This window comes from Aspergillus multicolor, assembly GCF_047715735.1.
Source record: "Aspergillus multicolor strain CBS 133.54 unplaced genomic scaffold BDW74scaffold_39, whole genome shotgun sequence".
NCBI lineage: Eukaryota > Fungi > Ascomycota > Eurotiomycetes > Eurotiales > Aspergillaceae > Aspergillus > Aspergillus multicolor.
In genome coordinates this window covers 81,843-99,640 of record NW_027395990.1, presented here as the reverse complement: position 1 = coordinate 99,640, position 17,798 = coordinate 81,843, and the positions used below count along the sequence as shown (strand labels likewise).

At 52.7% G+C, this 17,798-nt stretch overlaps 10 protein-coding genes across 10 annotated transcripts; 8 read left to right on the top strand and 2 right to left on the bottom strand.

Annotated features, from left to right (window-relative positions):
• Positions 1-702: 702 nt before the first annotated feature.
• BDW74DRAFT_96215 (lytic polysaccharide monooxygenase auxiliary activity family 9 protein) lies at positions 703-2,438 on the top strand. Its single transcript, XM_073734174.1, has 3 exons — positions 703-1,194; positions 1,247-1,743; positions 1,912-2,438. The coding sequence occupies exons 1-3, from the start codon at positions 876-878 to the stop codon at positions 2,239-2,241; spliced, it is 1,146 nt and encodes a 381-aa protein (XP_073579035.1). The 5' UTR covers positions 703-875; the 3' UTR covers positions 2,242-2,438.
• Positions 2,439-2,756: 318 nt separating this feature from the next.
• Positions 2,757-3,413, bottom strand: BDW74DRAFT_182856 (uncharacterized protein; the record flags this gene model as incomplete). The annotated part of the gene is made up of 1 exon (XM_073730367.1): positions 2,757-3,413. One exon carries the CDS (start codon positions 3,411-3,413, stop codon positions 2,757-2,759), a length of 657 nt encoding a protein of 218 aa, XP_073579034.1.
• A 461-nt stretch (positions 3,414-3,874) lies between these two features.
• BDW74DRAFT_182855 (uncharacterized protein) lies at positions 3,875-5,643 on the top strand (the record flags this gene model as incomplete). The annotated part of the gene is made up of 2 exons (XM_073730366.1): positions 3,875-5,489; positions 5,537-5,643. The coding sequence occupies 2 exons, from the start codon at positions 3,875-3,877 to the stop codon at positions 5,641-5,643; spliced, it is 1,722 nt and encodes a 573-aa protein (XP_073579033.1).
• A 1,391-nt stretch (positions 5,644-7,034) lies between these two features.
• BDW74DRAFT_182854 (uncharacterized protein) lies at positions 7,035-7,586 on the top strand (the record flags this gene model as incomplete). Its single annotated transcript, XM_073730365.1, has 1 exon — positions 7,035-7,586. The coding sequence occupies one exon, from the start codon at positions 7,035-7,037 to the stop codon at positions 7,584-7,586; it is 552 nt and encodes a 183-aa protein (XP_073579032.1).
• Positions 7,587-8,110: 524 nt separating this feature from the next.
• Positions 8,111-9,038, top strand: BDW74DRAFT_182853 (uncharacterized protein; the record flags this gene model as incomplete). Its single annotated transcript, XM_073730364.1, has 2 exons — positions 8,111-8,538; positions 8,597-9,038. The coding sequence occupies 2 exons, from the start codon at positions 8,111-8,113 to the stop codon at positions 9,036-9,038; spliced, it is 870 nt and encodes a 289-aa protein (XP_073579031.1).
• Positions 9,039-9,651: 613 nt separating this feature from the next.
• On the top strand, positions 9,652-12,100 carry BDW74DRAFT_188321 (putative RNA binding protein Ligatin/Tma64). Its single transcript, XM_073731693.1, has 3 exons — positions 9,652-9,735; positions 9,801-10,644; positions 10,691-12,100. The coding sequence occupies exons 1-3, from the start codon at positions 9,715-9,717 to the stop codon at positions 11,779-11,781; spliced, it is 1,956 nt and encodes a 651-aa protein (XP_073579030.1). The 5' UTR covers positions 9,652-9,714; the 3' UTR covers positions 11,782-12,100.
• A 1-nt stretch (position 12,101) lies between these two features.
• On the top strand, positions 12,102-12,747 carry BDW74DRAFT_96205 (uncharacterized protein). The gene is made up of 3 exons (XM_073734173.1): positions 12,102-12,188; positions 12,249-12,471; positions 12,566-12,747. Exons 1-3 carry the CDS (start codon positions 12,170-12,172, stop codon positions 12,624-12,626), a joined length of 303 nt encoding a protein of 100 aa, XP_073579029.1. The 5' UTR covers positions 12,102-12,169; the 3' UTR covers positions 12,627-12,747.
• A 3-nt stretch (positions 12,748-12,750) lies between these two features.
• On the bottom strand, positions 12,751-14,497 carry BDW74DRAFT_162058 (tRNA maturation protein LHP1). Its single transcript, XM_073725887.1, has 3 exons — positions 14,309-14,497; positions 12,977-14,142; positions 12,751-12,924 (listed from the first exon to the last, which is right to left on the bottom strand). The coding sequence occupies exons 2-3, from the start codon at positions 14,074-14,076 to the stop codon at positions 12,819-12,821; spliced, it is 1,206 nt and encodes a 401-aa protein (XP_073579028.1). The 5' UTR covers positions 14,077-14,142; positions 14,309-14,497; the 3' UTR covers positions 12,751-12,818.
• A 112-nt stretch (positions 14,498-14,609) lies between these two features.
• On the top strand, positions 14,610-15,065 carry BDW74DRAFT_162057 (uncharacterized protein). Its single transcript, XM_073725886.1, has one exon. The coding sequence runs from the start codon at positions 14,726-14,728 to the stop codon at positions 14,939-14,941; it is 216 nt and encodes a 71-aa protein (XP_073579027.1). The 5' UTR covers positions 14,610-14,725; the 3' UTR covers positions 14,942-15,065.
• Positions 15,066-15,080: 15 nt separating this feature from the next.
• On the top strand, positions 15,081-17,682 carry chsD (chitin synthase D). The gene is made up of 3 exons (XM_073725885.1): positions 15,081-15,141; positions 15,196-15,362; positions 15,415-17,682. The coding sequence occupies exons 2-3, from the start codon at positions 15,226-15,228 to the stop codon at positions 17,534-17,536; spliced, it is 2,259 nt and encodes a 752-aa protein (XP_073579026.1). The 5' UTR covers positions 15,081-15,141; positions 15,196-15,225; the 3' UTR covers positions 17,537-17,682.
• The last annotated feature ends 116 nt before the right edge of the window (positions 17,683-17,798 follow it).

Here is a 17,798-nt window from a genome sequence, read left to right as displayed (position 1 = left end):
GTGGCAACACCTCACCAGGAACAGCCGACGGAAGAATTCTCCCTCAACTCTCTATCTACAACCACCTGTCGCACATCCAACATCACCTTCGGCCACACTGGTCAGTTTTCAAAGCCTTTGAAGCGGTGTATGGGCTTGAGTGGAGTTGTCCTGTCAGAAATGTCAAGGCAATTGATTGCCTGCTCCACCGCGGTAGGGCCGAGTTTAATGACCGGGATGCTTGGCAGGGACAGGACATGGAGCACTGTTCAAGTTGAAACCCAGGCTGTCAGAAACAAATGCCCAAGGGATCGAAAAGGGACCTAGACGCCTTCCGCCTTGAAATCGTGAGGACCCCGTCTCCGCAACTGCATCTCCATCGCATACACTAACCCTCAACTAGTCTATTCTCCTGACGGGGTGCCGTGTTCGTCAATCTAACCAGGCGTCGGCGTCTCATGCCCAGGTCTTAGCACTCGACTTTTCATCTACTTCAGACTGCGGGTCTCAGCAGGCCTATCGCAATGGTTCCTTGGGGGGAAACGTCTAGCTTCGAGGTAATCTAGATGCGGCTGGGTAGCGCCAACAACGAACCTTCATTCGCCGGCGTGGCCGTTTGCCTGGCTTGATCTGAGCTTTCGTACTCGAAGGCCGTTGTGGGCAGATGGGACATCGGTGTATATAAAGGCATTCGATCTCGACGACAGTGACAGTTCTTCTCTTCTTCCTCACCACCAACCTTGCATTCTTTTACACCGGATCAACGATCCATTCATTCTCTTACTTCCCACTTCATTGACTGAAGTTCGGACATTCTTTTTACCCCCCTACCCTCATTCAATCCTTCGGAACTTGAAGAACGCTGCGCGTTGAAAAACTCAATAACTACCAACAAAATGTCTGTCGCTAGAACTGCTGGTCTTGCTCTTGCCTCCGCGGCCATGGTCGCTGGTCACGGTTACGTCTCTGGTATCGTCGCCGACGGCACCTACTACGGAGGTTACCTCGTCAACCAGTACCCCTACAGCTCCGACCCCCCTGCCGTTGTTGGATGGACTGAGGATGCTACCGACTTGGGTTTCGTCGATGGCTCCAGCTACACCTCCGGCGACATCATCTGCCACAAGGACGCCACCAACGCCCAGGCCTCTGCCACCGTCGCTGCTGGTGGCACCGTTGAGCTCCAGTGGACCGACTGGCCCGAGTCTCACCACGGTATGCAGCAATTCTAGCAACTCCCGATCACGATTTACTGACATTCCCAAAGGTCCCGTCATCGACTACATCGCCAACTGCGGCGGTGACTGCACAACTGTCGACAAGACCACCCTCGAGTGGGTTAAGATTGGCGAGAGCGGTCTCATCGACGACTCTAGTGTCCCCGGTACCTGGGCCTCTGACAACCTGATCTCCAACAACAACAGCTGGACCGTCACCATCCCCAGCTCCCTCGCCGCCGGTGGCTACGTCCTCCGCCACGAGATTATCGCCCTCCACTCTGCCGGCAGCGAGAACGGCGCCCAGAACTACCCCCAGTGTGTCAACCTCGACGTCACTGGCGGCGGCAGCGCCTCCCCCTCCGGTACCCTCGGTACTGAGCTCTACACCCCCACCGACGCCGGTATCCTCGTCAACATCTACCAGACTCTCGACTCCTACGAGATCCCCGGCCCCGCCCTCTGGGACGGTGCCTCCTCCGGCAGCGGCAACAGCGGCAGCGGTGCTTCCTCCAGCGCCGCCGCCACCTCCACCGCTACCTCTTCCGTAAGCGTCCCAGTCATCCCCACCACTACCCCGGTCGGCTCGTCCACCCCTCTCGTGCCCACCCCCAGCGCGAGCGCGCCTGCCCAGGTCTCTGCCCCGGCCGATGCCCAGGCCCCTCAGCCCACCTTCACCTCCACCTACATTGAGACTGAGACAATCCCTGGTCAGACCGTTACCTCCACCGCTACCGAGTACGCCTCTGAGCCTACTGCCCCCGCCGTCGAGACCCAGGTTGCTCAGCCCTCTGAGACCGAGGCCGCCTCGTCCACCGTCACCGAGACTGCCACCGCCACTGCTACCGAGACTGCCACTGCCACCGAGACCTCCGCCTCTGGCTCCGGCTCTGACTCCAGCTCCGGCTCTACCGAGCTCCCCACCGACAGCTCCAGCCTCTCCGAGTACTTCAACTCCCTGAGCGCCGAGGAGTTCCTCAGCCTTCTGAAGGAGACCCTTAAGTGGTTGGTCACCGACAAGGTCCACGCTCGTTCCCTCCACTAGATTTCTCCTTCTAGGAATCTAGTCGGATGCCGGATACGAAAATAGACCTCTCACCTTGCTTTGCCTTTTCTTTGCTTCTCTTATTACTTCTTTCTTCACCTCCTTTGGTCCCGTTTAATCGGCGAACTGTGGGATGGCTTTTTCAATTGGATCCGGCATCCTTTTTGTGTACCTATACTATACTACTTGGCATAGCGGATAGAATAGTGGAATGTTTATCCTTCTTTGCTACTTCACTTTTATTTCAGATCCTTCCCATCGTACCACTGATTTAGTAGAATAAGGCCGATAGGTGTTTGTATGACCGTACTCTAGCGCAAAGAATAGCTAGGTAACAGACTTGCACTTATTGACTTGTCAAGCAGCAGACTGAGGAACTTTTGGGTATCTATACATGACTTAAGGTAGGCATAGAGAACGATGAAAAGATAAACACTGCCTCTTGATCTAACCCAACGATGCCCGTATAGTCCAACAACCCAAGAACATAATGCAGAGGCACATACCTCCCAGCCCTAAGCCTCAACCCCAACCCATTCTTCACCGTGCACCGAAATGCTCATCTGATCCTGGGCTATAATTTCAAAGCCCATGTCCCCACAAGTCTTGAGAGACATTTCCGTCAAGAATCCATGAATCCTGCCACTGTCTACCTGCAGATGAAACATATTCCGGATATACCACTGGCCTCCAATTGTGTATTTGTCTCCAAGCCTGACAAATCGCTCCCCCTCCGGCTCTTGAGGCCGATACTGGAAGATATAAGCATAGAGACCAGCGACTGCCATCGCATACGAGTCGTCCAGGTCGTTCCATACCTCGCGCGCAAATGTGTCAAGGCCGACGAACTTGGGATCCAAGTGCGCGCAATCCAGATCCACGTTCGGCGATGGGCGTATGACGGTCACGAGGAGATAGTTGGGGATCCTCACAGGGCGTTCATCTTGACCTGGTTTTGGGAGATAGTAATGGACACGAAGAGTGAGGCTATCGTCCTGTGGATCAACTTCGCTTGGTGTGACGACGAAACCTTCGGTATGTGGGAAATAATGCGCAAGCAATGTGGTCACTAATCCTGTGTAGGACACGTTTCGTTGTGTGGGAGGGTCGAATTTGATGGAGTGGATGAGTTCCCGAAAGACGTCGAGCTCGGCGTAGGGGCGCTTTGCCATTGTGGAAGGTGTCGACTGTCTCGGGTTAGCCATTGTACTCGCTCGAGGGACTGGGAGGCCAGATTGCACCTGGTTAGAGGATATATCGAGTAAACATGCATGGATGGGTAGAAGATGCTTGTACTAATGCAGAACGCTGCAGCGTGTGGTATTCAAAAAGAGACTGCATGGGGAAGTGCAGAGCCAAGCACTCTGCGCCTGATTGACATCAAGAAGGAACGAGGGAGCAATGCTGTTGACAATGGCATGGTACGTCCACGGATTCTGGGCTACATGCTTTGGGAAAGTACACAGCCGCTTAAAGTCCCGGTTAAATGCGTCTAATATCAGGACAACTCGAATTGCCCACCAATGGCACTCGCATGGCATGCCGCATGCTTGAGTATATAAGCATCCAGGTCACTGGTCGGAAATGGGCCATGGGCAAAAGTGCAATTCTTTAACTTTGGTGCAGTGCCATCATGAGACCCTGGCCGGCATTCTTCATACTCACAGTGCTAGTCATGTCTTCGTCTTTCGCTCAGAATTCCACTTATACAAACCCTATTCTTCCTGGTTGGCACTCGGACCCTAGCTGCACCTTTGTCCCAGAAGAGGACAATACCTTCTTCTGCACGACTTCGTCTTTTCTTACTGTCCCGGGCATACCCATCTATGCAAGCAAAGATCTGGTGAATTGGAAACTTGCCAGTCATGTCGTGACTCGAGTGGCCCAAGTGCCGGAGATTGCGAATAGTACCTCGCAGACACAGCAAGATGGGCTCTGGGCGTCGACGATCAGATATCGCATCGGGAAGTTCTATCTTTTGACCTCATACGTCTCGATGTATCCAGACTTTGGGTTCAAAGGTTTGCTTTTCACGACCGATGACATCTACTCAGACAAAGCGTGGAGCCAGCCGCTGAGATTTGAGATCGGAGATATTGACCCTGATATTTTCTGGGAGGGGGACGGCACCGCCTATATATCATACGCGGGTGTTTCGCAGGCCACACTTGACCTGAAGACTGGAAAGACCGGGCCATCATACAGGATCTGGAACGGCACGGGTGCTGGTCTTCCGGAGGGGCCTCATATATACAAGAAGGACGGCTGGTACTATCTCTGTATTGGCGAGGGAGGTACAGAGCTTGGTCACCAGCAAGTGATTGCTCGATCAAAGAACGTGACCGGACCATTTGAAGGATATAGCGGAAACCCTATCTTGACAAACAAGAACACGGCGAAATACTTCCAGACCGTTGGTCATGCGGACCTTATCCAGGACGGCAACGGCAACTGGTGGGGAGTAGCCCTAGCGACACGCTCTGGTCCAGCTTGGAGGGTTTATCCCATGGGCCGAGAGACCGTTCTGTTTCCGGTAACTTGGGAAGACGGAGAGTGGCCTATTCTTGAGCCTGTACGAGGGCGAATGACCGGCTGGGAGCTGCCACAGCCGTCTAGCGGTATTCCAGGAGACGGGCCACATGTTGATGCTCCAGATCGGATAGACTTTGCTCCTGGAACCTCTATCCCTCGACACTTTCTGTTCTGGCGGTTCCCCAAGCCTGGTGCCTTTACCGTATCTCCTCCCGAGCGCCCATTCTCCTTGCGTCTGCTACCATCACGCCATAATATAACCGGTCTCGGTAGCGCTGGAGAAGGCGTCGAACAAACAGCTATTACGCTGATAACGCGTCGACAGAGCCATACATACTTCACCTACAGTGTAGACGTGTCTTTCGCTCCGACGAAGGAAGGAGAGGAAGTCGGTGTGACGGTTTTCCTAACTCAGTATCAGCATATTGACTTGGGACTTGTCCTCCAGCGGGTTTCTGGAAAGTTGATTCCGCACCTCCGTTTCCAGACAACCTTGCTGGATGATTTAAACACACCAGCAACGCAGAACGTCACAGTCCCAGAAACCGTTATCAAGGCCCTACCACCTCTGAAGGATAGCCCAGTCAGATTGCAGATCCAAGCGGTCAACGATACTCATTATACCCTATCTGCTGCACTGCCTGGACTCGATAAACTTGATTACAGTCAGCAAGCGGAGACAGTGTTGGTGAGCGGGGGCACTGGGAGATTCACAGGTAATTGTCCTCTCAATAGAGAAGCTTTGATCCGGCTGACCTCTTAGGCGTACTTCTCGGGGTTTATGCAACGAGTAATGGGGGGTCAGGCTCAACGCCGTCATACGTCAGCAGATGGAGATATGATGGACATGGTCAGAATGTTGGGGAATAGCATATATAAAAGAATCCATGTAGGCAGATAGTAAGCTTTGTCTAATGCAATGAATGGAATGCGGTATGACTCGCAGTGAGCATTGTTGACTCAAGTACTGTCTTTATGTTTCCAACAGGTTACTCTTGGATTGGTACCCGATACTCGACTCAGCAAAGTGACGAGTACTATAATGAGAGGTAACAACATGAACCCATTTTACCATGGCGGTAAATAGGAAGAATTGGTGGTGGTCTGTCCCGAGTCATAGGCATGGCGGGAAACTGCGACATCCAGTGGGTCGTGTAAGTGATATTCACTCTTCTCTAGACTTTGCGCAGACATCTAATCACATTATGACTACCGTAGTGAGCCTCATCCATAATATAATGAATCCCATGGCTTCCAGCGCCACGGTCCACCAAGAGAGAACGAATGGACGTCTGGGACATTTGAATGTGGCCATGGCCTTGGACAGACTGAATTTCCACACGTACTCTTCTTGACGCAGTATCCTCTAATGGGCATGAGGATCAATCATGCAGGGCGAGCTTGCGGCCATTATAACAGCTATGCGAAACGGAGCCCATGAGCCTCTGAAATTAGCAGAGGCCGATGACGGTGAAGAACTTTACGAGGGACAAGGATTCAGGTAATCGGAGAAGGACCTGCGGTGTGGGAGTGAAAGGAGGTTTCCTGTAGGTCTCTATGGTGGAGTCTTGCTTCATCACAGCGCTAACGTGGTGCACTAGGTTCACATGGTATCCATAGTTGGGCCTCAGCATGGACGTATTTACTATGCCTGCTCGAACAATGGTACAAGCATCCATATACGCCAGTCAAAGCTGTATAGCTTTGAGGAGAAGAATGAGGAGCTGTTGGACTTTTTCTCTTGCTTTCTCCTTAGCAGGCCACTTCCAACAACCTCTAGTTCTCACTCTCTCTGGACTCCTTTGTTGTCGGGACTCAAGAATCTCATGGTGCCTTCACACCCTACTCTTATTTAATGTCATTCGGCTGCTACGTTTCTGATTAGCTCTAATCTGTTTCTGATTACTTCTCTTGGAGGAATAAAAAGCAACGGGGAAGCAGAGCTGGCCTGGAATATCATAAGATCAATAGGCATTAGGTCAAGAAACAGCCAAAGAACGAAAAGGATGAATACACGGTAGCGTAGAGTACATGGCTACCTCTCATAGCTTTGAAGCATGTTATGAACCCGGCAGGCAGGCGCCCACCAAAGACAACATCCGTTTGCGCTTCGGACCAGTCCTCTTCAAAGCTCTCAACACTCTCACCATCTCTGACCCCTTGCTCGTTTCTTTCATATTTCCCTTTCTCTCAATCCCAGGAACATAAACTTCCTCCAGCAAGCTCACTCTTCCAAACTCGCCCAACACACCTCAACAACCATGGCCTCGCAAAACACGACCAAGAACCCCGACCAGCCCGAAGAACAAAGCTACTACGGTTCATTGAAAGACGGAGGCTACAACAACTTCCAGCATTTCATGCACAGCCACAACCTCAAAATGCACAGCGACGATGACATCCAAATGGGAAAGGAGATCCTCCGTTGCTACCAGGAGAACGACAGAGCCTATGCGCACGATAGCGTCCACACAAAGAATCAGTCGTCCGAGAACGAAAAGCCCACCGAGTCCAACGCGAATCCCTACGACTCGGACTCGGACTCGGATCCCCCGAGCGGAGTGCGCATCGGCTACCCTGCGCCTGAAGACAATGATGAAGACGATTCGGGCGAGAAGGGATGTCGTCTCGATGCACCAGATAACCACTGTGAATGGGGACTCGATGAGCCGGAGTTTGAGGGTTATCCGGTGTTCTCGGACGATGAGGAGGGATTTGGTCAGGGCGGTGATTACGATGGCCATGATGGCCATGACGCGGACTACTACGACAACAACGATGGCGGCAATGGATATGAAAACGAGGACTGGTAGCGGCCGTCGACTGTTTCGTGCAGGATGGGGTGCGCAGGCTTCCTGGTCATACCAATGGGAAGCCCTGGAATGGATATTGCTGGGTAGTTTGCCAGCTGGCGATCCGCATCTACAGTGAGAAAGGAAGCTATAACCGGTACCTTGTCGAGTATGCGTCCGTAGAGGTGGATGAGGGTGAAGATGTGGATGGGGACACCGATATGGGTAACACCAAGCGCGATTGAGAGGGCGCGAGTAGGTCATACTGACTCATGCAGAGACATTGTATTGTTGAGCTAGTATTAGTACAGGCGTGATGATATGGGACGAAGTGGACGACAATGACCGTTGAGATAGTAGGGGGCATGACCTTGACACGGAAGTAGATACTTTGAACACAGTACCCATGAACAACGAAATAATGACGCTGTTTCCCATATAAAGTAGCATTGAGAATAGGTGCTAGTACTGGGCCAGCCCCGCCCCCGTCCGTTCCCCTCCAGGTCTTTCTCTCTGTTGCTGATTTCCGAACCCCTTCGCAAAATATGGCAGGCCTCGACTACCTACCTTCATGGGGTCAACTGCCCGTCGAGCATTATCTAATTGTGAGTTTCCCCCTTCCAGCTATAGAATCCGATCCTGGTATTCATATCACCCAGAAATCCTGGACCCCCGCATCCACCGAACAAACCCCCATGCAACGCACGCGCCTGGTCAAGCAATTCCTTAACCTGGGCCAGCCCAACCCCAACTGGGATCCGACAGGCGGCGCCCTCAACCCAGACGCTCAGCCAGCCCGTATTCCAACCGAGGAAGAAATATCCACAATCCTGCGCCCCTGGCGGTCCAATGCCATGCGCAGAAGAGCCTGGTGGGTTTGGCAAAGTTATAACAAAGCGGGCAGCAACCCGGTTCTTCTAAGGACGTGGTACGACCCTGCTGATAATGAGCGCGTGAAGAGCTGGGCGACGCTGTCGGAGGAATATGCCGACGCGGGCGATCCTGGATGACGCTCATCTCTTTGCGTTTAGCGAGTACTGGCAGCGTGTTTATGAGACTCTACCGGAGATCGTGGTGCCTCATCCCTCCCAATGCAGCCGAAGCCCCGTTTCTGAATTTAAGCGAGGAGTCAACGCCATTAAACGTGCCAATCCATCTTGGAGAGCGGATTTGAACATCCTAGTTAGAGATAACGCCGCGGCCTTGGAGCTTCTGCATGCTGTATCAAAGAGCTATATCCTAATCGCGGACAAAGAGACCTTCAAAACAGATCACTTCCTGCTCGCGTCTCTCGATGCGAACGGGCGGGTTACCCTGCAGGGTCGGGTTCTCGTTGACGGGGATAGATTGAGTGAGATCTCCCTGGAGTGGTCTGAGCGGAGGTCTCCACACAAGGTCTTTGGGGAGGGAACGCTTGGTGAGGAATTCATGGTAGTTGCTGGGAATGAGGTGGATCGGGAGATGTACGGCTGAACGAGGGAAGATCTGGAAGATGATACTCCACTTGCTGGAGATAATGACTGAGTATTGTGATACTCTATTGTATCTAGGGTCAGAAATGTCTAAGTTTAATCCATTTTGCAATATTGAATGGAAACGCGAGACCGTCTCGCACATGGGAGATTTTCAACAGCATCGTGTCTTACCATGACATTTTCGCAAAGGACACAGTCTTCGGCGCTTGTTTGGTGTAAAGTTATGCGGCATCTTGGTCAGTAGGTACTTGGTTTGAGGCTCTTCTGGCATATGGTTTGTTGCATCATCCTCCATCTTGACGCCTGATTGGAGAACTCGTATACCACCTTTGGAGGAAAGAGTGAGTCATTTGGAATGCCTAGAGCAGGGCAGAGCCGCATAGAAAATGAGTAGTAGATGAGTAATCGCGTATCATGCTTGGGCTTGCATCCCTTGAGTCATCTTGGATCAAATGCAGTCTTTCGTAGGCCTGGGCTCATAGAAGCGGGGACATGCGGGCCATTGTTGTTGCGGGGTTGAAAATCCAGATCTGACGTTAAAATGCAGCAGGGTCCCCCCTTCGTCATTTTTGACAAAACAGCTCCAGCTTCTACGTCTGGCTGGACACACAGCGCACACAGCTGAGCCCGTGAGTTTCTTGCATTCAAGAGCTATACAGCCTCACGCCAGCATCATGTTCAAGAAGAAGCCCACCGTGAGTGCTACCCCGCATCGTAACCCCTCCATCCTGCGCAACAGCAACTCACCCCAGCAATAAAGATCAAAAACCTCTCACCCCTGCGATCCTCAGACCGGCGCAAAATTGCCGACCAGATTATCGCCGACTACAAGATCGCGATCCCCTCGGCCCCCGCCGAATCCAGCGACGATGCCGCCGCGAATGCGAATTCCACCCAACCAACCCTCACATCCATCCGCAATGCCCTTCTCCCCGAAAACTGCCTCTCCGCACGCTTCACCACTACCGCCGGTCCCGATCTGCGCGAAGTCCAAGGAATGGTCTACGTAGGCACGCACGGCGATGCCGACGAGCGCGCGCTCTGGTTCAGAATCGACCAGGGCCCCGGCGCAGAGAAGCGTCTGTACCCCACCGTCTATACGCTCTGGCATAACCCGAATATTGTACCGCTGCTCCATACGCCTGAGTTTGTTATGGGGAAGCTTCGGTCTGGCGCGGACTTGATGACGCCCGGTTTGGCGAATGAGCCGCCGTTTGATGCGCGCGCTGTGAAGGGGGCGGTTGTTGCGGTTGCTAGTCTGGATCGCGAGACTGTGCCTTTGTTTGTGGGGATCTGCGAAATTGATGTTTCGGCTCTTGGGGAGGTGCAGGGGACTAAGGGGCATGCTGTTAGGGGGATTCAGTGGGAGGGGGATGAGCTTTGGGCTTGGAGTCCGTCATCTAGGCCTGGTGTTCCGGCTCCGGAGTATTTGGAAGGGTGGGATGAGGTGGAGGAGGAAGAAGAGGGCGAGGCTGGTGTTGAAGAAGCGGTTGAAGGGCTAGATCTGGAAGACAAAGACGGCCAGGAAGCTACCGCAGATGCCGGAGATCTGGCTGACGAACCTGTGAATGAGCCGGTTGTTGAGAAAGAGCCTACCACGAAAGGTATGTCTGTTAGCTTTACTGAAGTCCCGGGCACTGACAGAAACAGAAATCGATGCCGCATTCGAGAAAGCCTTCCTATACTCGCTATATAAACTGAAGGAGGACAATCCATCTACGCCGAACCATGGCCTGTCTCTCCCTATCTCACCATCCGCTCTCATCGCGAACATGATCACCCCTTATCTGCCTATATACACAGCACAGCAAGCTCAGTTCTACCAAATCAAGAAGACAAGCTGGAAGAACGTCAAGAAGTTTATCAAGTACCTAGACAAACAGATACTGGTCAAATCCAAAGACCGCAACGGGCAAGAGACTGTTATCTTAGATGTCGACTTCGACGATCACCGAGTCATCAACTTCACTCCATACCGACTCGCAAACAAAGGCGCAGTCGAGAACACAAGAAAGTCATCGAACGCCGCTGGCAAGAAGCCTGCTACAAGCTCCGAGGGTGGCGACCCCTCTGTCGGACAGACACTCACAGTGCAAAGCCTATACCGACCAACAGCGAAGCTCACACCAACCATCTTCCCGCCGCTCTCCAGCACACATCCAAGCAACTTCTATAAATATTCCGATGTCTCCAAACGGATAGACGAGTACATCCAGTCCCAAAGCCCTTCGATCGTCGACCCGCAAAACAAACGCATCCTTACTCTCAACCCATTCCTCGCCAACACCATCTTCACTTCTTCTTCAGACGACAAAAACACCCTTGCCCGCGGCAAGACCACTCGCGACTTCCTCCTCAAGCGCCTTTTCGAAGACTCGACGCTGCTTGCACCCCACTACGCCATTCTGAAGCCAGGACAGACCCTTTCGGACGTCAAGCCAAAGGCCGGGGCAGCACCCAAGGCTCTTGTCACATTAGAACGCCGCACAGGCTCCAAGACCGTCACCAAAGTCTCGAACCTGGAGATCTTCGGAATAATCCCGACGCTGCTCGCTGAGGAGCTTCAGAAGAAGTGCGCTAGCAGCACGAGCGTCGCACAGGCTACCGGTGCTCCGAAGGGAGTAATGGAGGTCCTAGTTCAGGGCGATCAACGCAAGGTTATTGATACAGCGCTTACGCGGCGTGGCTTGAAGAGCCAGTGGATTGAGGTGGTGGATAAGACGAAGAAGAAGAAGAATTAGTCATCCTTGGGTTTAGGTATTTTGGGTAGAGTGTAGATAGCTTTGGATATAGTTGGAATACTAACAGGCCCGATCACGGAGATAGGGCTAGCACGCCTTACCCAGAACACCGTACTCCGTACACTGTACGGAGTATATAGACAGATCCATACTCCGTCCGGATTGAATTCTCCCGGAACGCTCCCTAGCATTCGGACATAACCTCAAATGCCGAGTCGGAGCCCGTCCGACCCCGGCCCCTCCAACTGCGGGTGGTAGTATATCTCTGTTCCACCCCCGCAGTAGATCGAGTACTCCAAGTACAAGCTTCGACTACAGTGACTCACCCAACTCACGACCTCCTCTCATTCCAGTTCCAGCACCTATCCTAACACCAAACAACTCCAAAATGACCGTCTACCACATCGGTACCCTACCCTCCCTTCATTGCCCCTCCTACTCCAACAATCTTACTAATAACATTCCAGTCCTCTTCCGCCTCAAGCAAGGCGTGACCCCCGCCCAAGTGAAGACATGGATGTCCATCGCCGAGAACATGGTCGGCAAGATCCCCGGGCTCGTCTCACTCAAGGCCGGCGGCCCGCTGCCGATCTGCGTGCCCCGCGCAAAGGGCTTTGATATGGGGCTTGTTGCTGTGCTCGAGAAGCCGGGGGATCTGGAGGGGTATGCGGTGCATCCGGCGCATATGGAGTGAGTTCCTTACTTCCCTTCTTTGTTGTATTTGTAACTGGTGGAATGGGATTATCTGGGATGAGATCAGGTGCTAATGGATTTGTCGCTGCAGGGTGCATAAGATGAGGGAGGAGTTTTGTGAGGAGACGTTGGCTTATGACTTTGAATTCTAGCCTAGTTATATTGTTTACGGGTGAGATGTTGACTACGAGTCTATGATTGGAATAAGTTCTTAACGGAGTCATCGCGATAGGATGAGGTAGAATTAGGGCTGCGTGAGAAAACAAGTTGGTATTGGAACTTTTGCCATCCTGATTAAGACTGAACTCATATAGCAATTATGCAAGTAGGTAAATGCAACAACATTACTCCTTGGTGTCGACCTTCTTGGCGGGGTGGTCGCCGTTCGCCTCGTCGTCACGGGTGCGCTTTTGACCCGCGTCCGCGGTGCTCTGCACAACAGGCACGCCGCTGTATCTGTTAGCATTTATTCGCTTGTTTGATAGGCTAGTGGTAGTCTTACCGAGCATCCTTCTGAACCTCGCGACGCTCGGGCTGCTCGTCCCGGTTGTCCTTGAAGCCTCGCTTCTGGTCCTCGTCCCGTCGCTCTCTCCAGTCGCGGTTGTTGTCACGACGTCCACCACGGCCGCCGCGGCCGCCACGACCTCCACGACCTCCACGACCACGGGACCCGCCGCGGCCGCGACCTCCGCTAGGCTTGAGGCGGCCAGCCTCGATCTCCCGGACCTTCTCGTCGCAGTACTCCTTCTTGCTCTTGATGTTGAGGTCCTGGTCCTTCCACTTGGGCTTGGGGTCCAGTTCCAGGAAGGCCTTTGCCTTCTCCTCGGACGCAAACTCGACGAAGACACTGCCCTTGAACAGCTTGTCCTGGGTGCGGCGGAGGCGGATGGCATTGACAGGACCGTGAGGGGCGAAGAAGGCTTCGATGTCAAGCTGTGTGGTGGGGGTCTCCTCTCCGAATCCCTTGGCGTAAATGCTACGGGCCATGGCCTCGTCCTCGAACACCTTAATGACGGTAGGATCGTGGGTGTCCTTGACGGTCTCGGGAAGGGGAACCTTGCGGCGGATAGCAGTCTCGTTGTCTGTGAGTTCAAGAGTCTCGGAGGTCTTGAGCGCCTCGACAATGGCGCTGAAGGGCTGGAATCGGCGCATGCGCTTGAAGGAGTGGAGGAGCTCGAGGGAAACGGCGTTGTTCTTGCTGCCGCCGACCTTGGACAGGAGGAACTTGTCCATAGGCAGGTTGGAATCGGAAAAGTAGAACTCGACTTGCTTGCGAATCTCGACGGGGTCATCCGTCTCCTTCTGCGAGGAGGGGTCGAACTTGCTCTCGTTGCGACGTTGTCGGTTGAAGCGACCACCGCGCTCCTCTGTCCGGTTTTCATTCTCTGACTTCTCTGACTTCTCTCCGAGCTTAGCGGCAGCAGCAACAATGCGGGCCTCCTCCGCTTCCTCAGACTTGTCGGCGGGGGTCTCCTCCTTCTTTTCCGTGCCGTCGGCAGGGGTCTCAGCCTCGCCCTTCAGCTCTGCGAGGACATTCTGGACATCCTTCTCGGCCTCGGCGTTCGTCGCCTGGGCGGCAACGGGCTTCTGTTCGTCGGACATTGCGATCTGTTTTTACGCGACAAAGGGGTCTGGATGAATAAGGGTATTATAAGGACGAGCAAATTTCTAGATTGATGACTCAGTCAGTAAGTCTGCGCGCTTATTTCAATCTATAGCGATAGTCCAATGAAGCGACTAGGATCCCGGAGAGTCATCGCGAAACGGCCGACGCGCCGATGAGTCTGCATTAAAGCAGGGCAGCAGCAGGACCGGGTATCATCATGCGCCTTACCTCAGTCCAATCGATAATTCCTATGACTCCTTCAAAAAGACACACAAAAACCAGAGTACTTTTTAGACGAAATGAGACACTAGAGAGGATTCGGCGGGGGAAATTTTCTGAGCTGCGGAGCTCAAAAAGTCGAGCCCCAGTGTTTGCCTGAGGCAGATATGTGTCACCTGAGGCAGATAAGAAGCAAAAGACGCTAATCTTTTTTGGGTCAGGTACTGCCTCCTTCCCGAATCGTCTTCTCTCCCTCCTATGGTACACGACCTTGAGGCAAGTCGCTCATGATCAAACGGAGATCAATAGTCACAGTGATAGCAGGCCATGTCCCTGTAGCTCAGATAGAGAATAAGCACTGACCATGTAATCAGTGCTTGTACGTCATGCCTGAAAGACGCGTATTGAACAGCATGGTTCGCAACCATGCTCTCCGTGGGCTGTCCAGTGCTCCTGCCTTGTGGTGCCCACGCCACTCGTCTGACGATATCCTCCATTATGGTTGAGCTCTGCTTGACCTGCTGGTCATTGTCACCTCGCCAATTTTGCATAAATATATCTCAACAGTTTATTTTCTCTGCATCGAACACTACAGCGCTGTTCCTCTCCTCTCGCGCGTCAAGCACGCCTAAGGCAACATAAAGGCGGACGTTTCTACGACGCCGGATTCGTCAGAACTCACCATCTGCTGCGCATGCGCCTACGCCTCTACCATACGGGCTCGAGGACCGGCAATGCCTCTATACTTTACGACAGGGTCGCTGCGTCTGCTGGAAGACTCGCCAGAATGGGCCGCCATAGCTAAGGCCAACGCCCCTGCGCCTCTATGGCCTGTCAGAGACGTGAGTCTATGATCGTTGTCGTAGACATTACGCATGGTTAACCATGAATTCCAGATAATCTTCATCACTACTATCAGCCCCTTCATGCTGGCGGCGTTCATAGAATGGATTCTCTTCCTCGCCGCTTTCGTGTACTGTCTCGTCAAAGTTTATCAGAAAGCCGATCATTGGAGTATCAAGTTGCTCTCTGTCACGATGATTGTCCTCTTCTCAGCCCTGAGGTCGGTTCTGCAGGTCATGTCTTACCTTGTCAATGAGCTAACACCTCTCAAGGGGAATATTCCTACCCGTTATGATCACGACGCTTCCATTTCCCCCGCACATCAAAGAAAAGTTTCCTCCCGCCATGGTTTCGTTTCTACAGTGGTTCGCATTCTGGGCCTTCGCTGGACTGCTCACGCTGCCATGGCTATTCTGCGTTTACCGAATTGTCACCAACTCAATCGGCAAGACTCGGAGGATACAAAAGGTCCTCGATGCTAAGACTGCACCAAAGGTCGTCATCATTATGCCGGTTTACAAGGAAGAACCAGAAACGTTGATCAAGGCAGTCGACTCAGTCGTCAATAGCGAATATCCCGGGTGCTGCATCCATGTATTCCTATCATACGACGGCAGCTTCATCGATGAGCCATACCTCCGCGTGATAAACCACCTCGGCATACCAATCTCACTTCGGAACTATCCCCAGAGTATTGACGTGACCTACAAGGGAGCAAGGATTACCGTGTCCCGCTTCCGACACGGCGGCAAGCGACATTGCCAGAAGCAGTCTTTCAGGCTCATCGATAAAGTGTACGCGGATTATCTCAAGGAACATGATGACCTCTTCGTACTCTTCATTGACTCGGACTGCATGTTGGACCGGCTTTGCCTTCAGAACTTCATGTACGACATGGAACTGAAACCAGGGAGCAAGCGGAACATGCTAGCCATGGCTGGGATTATCACATCAACCACCGAGAAAAACACCCTCATCACCGTACTACAGGACATGGAATACATACATGGCCAATTGTTTGAGCGGTCTGTTGAGTCCGGCTGCGGCGCGGTAACCTGTCTTCCGGGAGCGCTGACGATTCTACGGTTTTCAGCTTTCCGCAGGATGGCCAAATATTACTTTGCAGACAAAGCCGAACAGTGTGAAGACCTATTTGACTATGGTAAATGCTACCTGGGTGAAGATCGCTGGCTAACCCACCTCTTTATGATTGGTGCCAGAAAACGCTATCAGATTCAAATGTGCACCACTGCATTTTGCAAGACCGAGGCAGTGCAGACATTCAAAAGCCTCTTGAAACAACGCCGGCGATGGTTCCTGGGTTACATCACCAACGAGGTCTGTATGCTAACCGATGTTCGGCTGTGGAGGCGATATCCTCTTTTGTGCTTGGTTCGCCTTCTGCAAAACACTATACGGACAACTGCGCTGCTTTTTTTTATCCTGCTCATATCAATTATGACGACATCCAGCAGAGTGGACGATCTGCCTGTGGGCTTCGTTGTAATCTCGCTTGCTCTCAACTACACGCTCATGTTCTACTTCGGTTTGAAGCTCAAAAGATACAAAGCTTGGCTTTATCCGCTGATGTTCATTCTGAACCCCTTTTTCAACTGGCTGTATATGGTCTATGGAATATTTACTGCAGGCCATCGCACATGGGGAGGGCCCAGAACCGACGCTGCCAGAGCTGATGAGTTTACTACCCCTGAACAAGCTGTGAGGCAGGCGGAAGCGCAGGGAGACGAACTGAACGTGGAGGTCGAGACATTTCGAACAGCAGTTGATGGGAAAGGCGTTCCTGTCCATCCATGGAAGAAGGTCACCGGGCGCTTCTCAAACGAAGACCCTACTCCCTTCAAAGGGGGGGTGGTCAATGACACCGAAGCTGGTTTGTCAAAGTACTTGTCGCCTCTTCCGGATATTCCTCGAATCGGCATTCATGCACCATGGTCGACAGAATCCGTATTATCATCCGTGGACTCCATTGAGATGCCGCATAACGTTGAGAACCTGATGAATGAGGAGAAGATGTATCTTAGTCGCAAGGCACAAGAAGCTTCAGTCCGCCGCAGTTCCGAATCCCTCCGCAAGGCTCAAAACACGGAGGAGTCCCAGTCCCCAAGACCAAGCGCTGATGGTGACAGCACATTTACGGAATTCAGCCAAGTTGGTCCAGCATTATCACGGGGGACGACTTTAGCCATTGGGGAAGCCGCCAACGCAGAGGAGCTACGAGGTTTCCGGCCGTTGGAGTTACCACGTCTACCGAACGAGTCAACTGATCGCCTTACAATCACTAGGAGCATATCCAACGCGGAGAGCTCCCAGGCGCAGCGCTTAAGCAAGACCCCGAGTCCGGCAAAATCACGGAAAAGGGGAACGGTTGCCTGAAGTTTGGTATAACAATGTGGCTTGGACAAAGGAGCATAAGGGAATGCATATGGACATTAGATGTACTTTATCGCATTGGTACAAACCAATTAACATGGTTAGACTGGATGTATATCCTTCATGTTTTATTAGCCAAGCGGATTCCAATATCATACTTTTCCTGGCCGCCATGTTGTCATCGAGATCGCCATGCCGTGAGTGGCAGGACTGATATCGATAAGCCAGCCCCTCCAGGGCAGATATTCTGCCGGTGAGGGCCAGG

Bases quoted from the DNA above. Each gene is read 5' to 3' on its own strand.
- BDW74DRAFT_96205 (XM_073734173.1), top strand. The intron at 12,472-12,565 runs GTGAGTTCCTTA...TTGTCGCTGCAG, and splicing joins GTGCATCCGGCGCATATGGA to GGTGCATAAGATGAGGGAGG.
- BDW74DRAFT_188321 (XM_073731693.1), top strand. From the start codon at position 9,715: ATGTTCAAGAAGAAGCCCACC. The intron at 9,736-9,800 runs GTGAGTGCTACC...CCAGCAATAAAG, and splicing joins TGTTCAAGAAGAAGCCCACC to ATCAAAAACCTCTCACCCCT. The intron at 10,645-10,690 runs GTATGTCTGTTA...TGACAGAAACAG, and splicing joins GAAAGAGCCTACCACGAAAG to AAATCGATGCCGCATTCGAG.
- BDW74DRAFT_162058 (XM_073725887.1), bottom strand. From the start codon at position 14,076: ATGTCCGACGAACAGAAGCCCGTTGCCGCCCAGGCGACGAACGCCGAG. The intron at 12,925-12,976 runs GTAAGACTACCA...TAACAGATACAG, and splicing joins GAGGTTCAGAAGGATGCTCG to CGGCGTGCCTGTTGTGCAGA.
- chsD (XM_073725885.1), top strand. From the start codon at position 15,226: ATGCTGGCGGCGTTCATAGAATGGATTCTCTTCCTCGCCGCTTTCGTG. The intron at 15,363-15,414 runs GTCGGTTCTGCA...ACACCTCTCAAG, and splicing joins GTCCTCTTCTCAGCCCTGAG to GGGAATATTCCTACCCGTTA.
- BDW74DRAFT_96215 (XM_073734174.1), top strand. From the start codon at position 876: ATGTCTGTCGCTAGAACTGCTGGTCTTGCTCTTGCCTCCGCGGCCATG. The intron at 1,195-1,246 runs GTATGCAGCAAT...ACATTCCCAAAG, and splicing joins CTGGCCCGAGTCTCACCACG to GTCCCGTCATCGACTACATC. The intron at 1,744-1,911 runs GTAAGCGTCCCA...ATCCCTGGTCAG, and splicing joins CCTCCACCGCTACCTCTTCC to ACCGTTACCTCCACCGCTAC.
- BDW74DRAFT_162057 (XM_073725886.1), top strand. From the start codon at position 14,726: ATGCTCTCCGTGGGCTGTCCAGTGCTCCTGCCTTGTGGTGCCCACGCC.